Raw genomic sequence first — 5,834 nt, 5'->3', positions numbered from 1 at the left:
AAAGGAAGGAGGTAGAGGAGGTAGTGGAGGACATCAAAGCGGTTACGTGGGTCTGGACCTTGAGCAGGCTAAAGATAGCGTCATTCCTCTTTTATGAGTGGACCTGGAATCCTAGAGAATGCTTAGATAGAAGATGAACGGCGCTGTCTTTTTTGGTTCGGCTTTGGGTGTTGGTTTGTTTGGTTTCTTCGGCTGTCAGTGCAGTTTTTGGTTTATTGATACAGTAATTGGGAGGGTATTGTATATCTTATTTTTTGGATGCTTTGGCTTTGTTTTGCCTATTCCCTGTTGCTGTTATTTTTTTCTGCACTTTGCCTAGCTGCTGTTCGTTGTTGGTTCAGTTAGCAGGGGCTTCTTTTCGTATCAGCCTGTCGGTTTTGCACCTCTGGTGCCTGGCTTTGGAATATATATATGCCGTTTCAAAAAAAAAAAAAATGCATACTCTTACTTTGGCAACTTTCATCACAAATGTCTTTATTTATTTATGTTGAACGCAATTTTCGATTTTGTACACAGTAAATGCATATTGTAGTGAACAAAATTTTCAATTTGTCCTTTCAAAAAAAAAAAATCAATTTGTACGCCATGATTGTGAGAGGGTATGCTTATCAAAATTATTTTTCCAAATTCCAAGTTCTTCTTGTACTATGTTTGGACCCCAAAAAAAGTTCTAGTTGTACCTTTGGTTTTATTTCCTGATACAAGAGAAAGGTACACGATATTTTTGATCCCACAATTGCTTGGTCTTACTGAGGGAAGGCTGCAGTACTATTATTCTTACTGGTGCTACTGCATGCTTGGTCTTCTCTCTTCCTACTCTATTATTTTGTCCCTCTTTCTACCTTTTTTTACTTTGTTTTTATATACTCATGGTGGGTATATTTGGGAGTCTGTCCTTTACTATAATAACAAAAGGCAAGTTGATTAAGATTATTGTTTGATTCGATGTACTTGGAATAAAAAAAAAATGATTAATTAAACCAACAGTTAATTAACAACTTGCATGAAGATTTTTAAATATGTCTTGCATTTATGTAAAATGATCATTCAATATACTTTTACTAAATTGACGCATTCATCCAAATTATACATCTACCTCCTAAACATGGAAAAATACCCAAGTTTATAGTAGTTAATTAATGTGTAGAAGACCATTCATTTCTCATGACCAATTCTCAAAAGCCTTGAGAATTTTAAACCCACGAATTGGTGAATACATGTTACTTTTAGAATGATTAGGTGAGAAAGATACACCACCTCTTATGATGTTACTCACTTGTTGCATGGAAATAACCGTGTCTTCAAATCTAATAAAGAATGTTGGTGGTAAAAGAAAGGAAAAGATTGCTCTAATTCTAGTTACAAATAGTGAGAATCTATTAATGAAGCTCAAATTTGGCTGCAACTATAGAACATTTGTATACAAAATCACGCCGAAGGAAAATAAGGTTAGAAGACTTAGGTTGCTTGTCACACAAGCAATAACATGAGACCATAATCAATTCTCTCTTTAAATTATCAACAATAGCCATTACATTATGAATTTTTTTTCCATAAAATCAATAACTTGAAATCTTATTGAAAAACAAAAGACTTTCAAATTAAGCAAAATGTACATGTCACACAATTTAGAGGATTGAATTGGGCAGTTTGCTTAGTTTTATTAGTGTATCAAAATCAGATAAATTAATTTATTTCTTTTCAAAAAATGATTATTATTTTTTAACTTGAAAAATGCCATATTACCCTACTGAGTTATATTGCAGTTTTGATGACTAAAAATTCATTGAAAATAGTGACTTTACTTATTAAAGCGTCATAGCATGAGAGAGCTTAATTACCAAACATAGAGTTTTGATTAGAGATATGCATGGGTTTTGTTTCTTATGCATTAAGACATTGAATGAGATTCAGAGTTCCATCTACTGCAAATAAAGTCTAACTCCCTTACCAATTAACCACTAATGTTAGTCTATGAACCGTCAATTTGATCTCTAAACTATCATGAATGTTAATGACGACTCCAGGATTATCTTGATGATTTATAAAATTAATACATGCAAAATATATCTTGTTAAAACTTGCATTGGAGGCTGAACCATAGAAGAACAAACACACACAATGATGACCCAATAAAAATGCTATAGAAAGTAAAACATAAAACATCATGTAAACTTTATGTCTAATTGAAGTAAAAGAAAGAAACAAATGATCATTAATAAAGTCTCATTAAGAGGAATACAGAAGAAAACACAAAGATACAATAGTGAAAAAAACAAACACATGAAAAAGGAACATAGCTAGCTTTTCTTCCTAGATACAAATTCTAATTTTTCTTCCAAACATTCACTCCATAAAGGTCTCCATAACATCTGAGTACATACCTCCTCCTTCTGAATTCCTATACTCCACACCTTGTTGTTGATGATGATCCATTGAAGTAGATGAAGATGATGAAGCCACTCTCGTAGGTAAAGTGAAGCTTCTCTTAAACTTGTCCATTTTCCTTCCACCTTCATGGTGACTATCCAAGCTCAAAAACTCATTTGGATTTGAACCATCTGAATTAGGATTTTGATTAAGAGTGTGATGATGTTGATTATGATCATGATCACCTTGTTTTCCTCCTAAGCTCTCCGGATTAAACAAAAGTTTAGCATCATCAGCTCTTCCAGTTAAAGCATTAAAGAAAGACAAACCATTTGGCCATTTAATGTCACTTTCATGATGTTCTCCCATCATGTCTTCAATTCTTGGAGTTTCATGTGATGATGCATGAGGCATGAGAAACATGTGTGTTTCATCTTTGGTTTGTGGAAAACCAAGCCTAGCTGCATGTTGTTGAAAATTGGGTGAGGATAGCATTGAGGAAGGAGAAGATAGTGGTCTCTGACCCCAGTTGAAGAGTGGTGGAGGTGGCCTAATTGGAATGGTGGAAGATGGTTTTGAAGGAAGTGAAGTTGATGAGGATGTGTTCCTTGTTGAAGAGAAGAGTTGTGAGAGGTAGAAACCAGATTGGTAGCCTAATGATTCAAATGTGTGTCTCATTCTTAGGACAAAATGAAGATCTTCAGGAATCTGAAAAATAGAATCAAAAAATATCAAACATTTGTTTCATTTTTTATGAGATTCTTTGACCTAATGAATAGTGAAACCAATACAAATTGCATCAAGATTCCTTGCAGCGCAGTCAACACATCAGTGAGTGTCAGATCAAGATTAAACGGTTTGGATTTTAAGTTCAGATTTTGAATATTCGTTAAAATTTGTATAGTTTGTGAAGTGTCTAATCTGAATCCAACCGTCACGGGTACTTTGACTGCGTGAAGGCCGGGACATCCCAACTTTAGCAAATCCATTTTCATACAAAGTAGAAATGGTGAAAGTAAGTTTAAAAATTACATATAAGGAGATTAAAAGGGCGGACTAGTAAACGAGACTCGTGCGAGATAGGGTTGAGAGTAGATGCACACAGGAGCCGGATTTCGAAATATGAGAAAACTACAAATGAGTGAAAAGAAGGAGAAAAAATATGATAGAAATGCACTTACAATCTTGCATGAACCAAGTTGAAGAAGACCATGTCCAGCTTGAATTACAGCTATGGTCTGCTCATGGAAACAAATAAAATGAGTTGAAAAATCTTAAGAAATCAATTAATCCTTGTGAGACCAATAATAATAGCAAAAAAACAAAGCTTGTAATAATGATTCTGTTTTCTGACCTGAATGCCTGATTCAAACTGGTCAGTCCATTCAGGAGGAAGCTGCAATTAATACCAAAAGAGGATGAAATCAATCATCATCAAAATAACTTTTCATCATAATAATCAATAGAAAAACAAAACAAAATTTAATACTTGTTTGCAATGCAATAATAATGTAAAGTCTCAATCTATATATATTTTGTCTAAAACAAATAAAAGATACTAATAAGTTGATATTTAGATAGACGTTGAGTCGGTAAGAATCAGACTCATCGTAATTTAGATAAAAATTAAACTTTCAAACTTCAATAAATGAACGGTAACACCATGATTTTGCAAAACTCGCCGTGATTCTTATCAAGCAGTTAGACATAGACAAGTGAAAGATGAGATAGAAGTAGAAGTGTGATTGGATGTAGAAGAGAGTTGAAAAATACATACAGCATCAAATGAACTCTGCCAGTAGTTAGAGATGTTGGGTTCACATTCTGTTGGTTCTTTAAAGACCCACTTGTGACACTTATCAGATGCAACTTTCCCCATCAACCTGTTCCAAAACAAAATACACCCAATCATAACATAGTACAAAGAACAAGAGTATGTGTTTGAGGTTGTGCTTGTGCTTGTGCTTGTTGTTGTGTATACAGTTAAGACTTAAACAGTAACTCCCTTCACATGTTATTGGAGACAGCAAGAATCAGATAGATAGAAAGAGAAGGAGAGAGAATAAAAGCACAACATAGTAACAAAACCAACAAACAAACAAACACCTACCCAGTACCCACCCTTCTCCATAATTATAAAGCTGAATGGACATTTTGCTGAAAGCTTTTCTCACAGGATCTTCTCCATCAATTTCTTCAACACCACTTCTTCCTCGGCAAAATCCATCTTCCCACATCAACATCCTTAACAAAAACAAAAAATGCATGTTAAATGTTAAATCATCAAAAATATATATATATCAAATTAACATCATTTATGCACTTAAATACACAAACATAGATACTACTCCAATCTTAAATAAATATAAGAAAAAAAAAAGTCGAACAAAGTTGATGTATCCAGTCATTTTTAACCGGATACATCAACTTTGTTTGACTTTTTTTTTGCTTATATTCGAGACTGGAGGAGTAATACACAAACACTTACAAGCTGCCGTTGTCATCACCAACCTTGCAGCCATTACCACCTCTAACTCTTCTGCAAGAAATGGAAACACAAAAATAAGAAAATATATAGAAACATGTAGAGAGAGAGAGTTGTGGAGAGAGAGAGTTATACGGGCGAGGACGAATAGTCCAGAAGACAGAGTAAGTCCAGTCTGAGTTAAGACAGACGGTTCTGAGGGCCTCATGAAGGGCCATCATCCCAACAGCTTCTTTGCTCCTATCTGATGTTGCTCCTGAGCCCACCATCTCTTTATTTCTGCTATTTCTCTGTCTCTAATTTCTCTCTCACTATATACCTTTTTTTTTCCACTCTTCTTTCTTCTCCTACAGTGTCTATGTGCATCTATCTATCTATCTATATTTTGTCTCAACTCTTTTTATTTACACTCTTTTTTATATTTGTCTTTTTTTTTTTTTCTTTCAAAATTTTCTCTTTTTCTATCTTAGCTACTCTACAATGCTTAACCACCACATGGTAGACCAGTTCTTCATCCTTCTCAAAGTTGCTAATTTATTTATTTATTTATTTAGTAGAGGTGACAATACTCACTCTAAGAGCAACCATATTTAAACGAAGGAAAATAATAACCAGTATCTTGAGACATAAAGTAAAAATAATAAAGCTTTTTTAAAAGATGTGTAGTCAAATTTTTAAAGTATAAAAAATGTTCATTTTAATGCAAAAATTTTCTTTTATGTTTCTTTAACTAATGTTCCGAGATACTTAACATGAATCATAAATGAATCATATGTATTTGGATTATTTATTTATAATTTTTTAATAATAGTATTTAGTAATCACTAAGGCTTTGTTTGGGAGTTTGGAGGGGAGGGGATGGAAGGGTTTTGGAAAAAAGGAAGGAGCAAGCGGAAGAAATAGAAGACATTGGGAGGAGAGGGCTTTGGAGGTTAATTTTTTACTCATAATAAAAATCCCCCTCATTTGGGGGAACTCA

The 5,834-nt window shown here is 33.7% G+C and overlaps 1 protein-coding gene across 3 annotated transcripts; it reads right to left on the bottom strand.

Annotated features, from left to right (window-relative positions):
• Positions 1-2,186: 2,186 nt before the first annotated feature.
• LOC146949682 (protein RICE SALT SENSITIVE 3-like) lies at positions 2,187-5,231 on the bottom strand. Of its 3 annotated transcripts, none has more exons than XM_085745626.1 (7): positions 4,991-5,231; positions 4,859-4,909; positions 4,481-4,614; positions 4,148-4,253; positions 3,725-3,766; positions 3,552-3,608; positions 2,187-3,078 (listed from the first exon to the last, which is right to left on the bottom strand). In XM_085745626.1, exons 4-7 carry the CDS (start codon positions 4,247-4,249, stop codon positions 2,347-2,349), a joined length of 933 nt encoding a protein of 310 aa, XP_085601752.1. In that variant the 5' UTR covers positions 4,250-4,253; positions 4,481-4,614; positions 4,859-4,909; positions 4,991-5,231; the 3' UTR covers positions 2,187-2,346. The 3 variants fall into 3 exon arrangements, with proteins under 3 accessions (XP_085601752.1, XP_085601751.1, XP_085601750.1); XM_085745625.1 differs by having other exon boundaries at positions 4,492-4,614; XM_085745624.1 differs by having other exon boundaries at positions 4,492-4,614; positions 4,859-5,231.
• Between the last annotated feature and the right edge of the window lie 603 nt (positions 5,232-5,834).

The sequence above is a fragment of the Medicago sativa genome, chromosome 2 (genome assembly GCF_051527215.1).
Source record: "Medicago sativa cultivar Bolivia chromosome 2, Bolivia_mono, whole genome shotgun sequence".
Taxonomy (NCBI): Eukaryota; Viridiplantae; Streptophyta; class Magnoliopsida; order Fabales; family Fabaceae; genus Medicago; species Medicago sativa.
This window is presented reverse-complemented; position numbering and strand designations above follow the sequence as displayed.

Bases quoted from the DNA above. Each gene is read 5' to 3' on its own strand.
- LOC146949682 (XM_085745624.1), bottom strand. From the start codon at position 5,124: ATGGTGGGCTCAGGAGCAACATCAGATAGGAGCAAAGAAGCTGTTGGG. The intron at 4,254-4,491 runs GTGGGTACTGGG...GTTTTGGAACAG, and splicing joins CTTTATAATTATGGAGAAGG to GTTGATGGGGAAAGTTGCAT. The intron at 3,079-3,551 runs GTAAGTGCATTT...TCTATTTTTCAG, and splicing joins AACTTGGTTCATGCAAGATT to ATTCCTGAAGATCTTCATTT.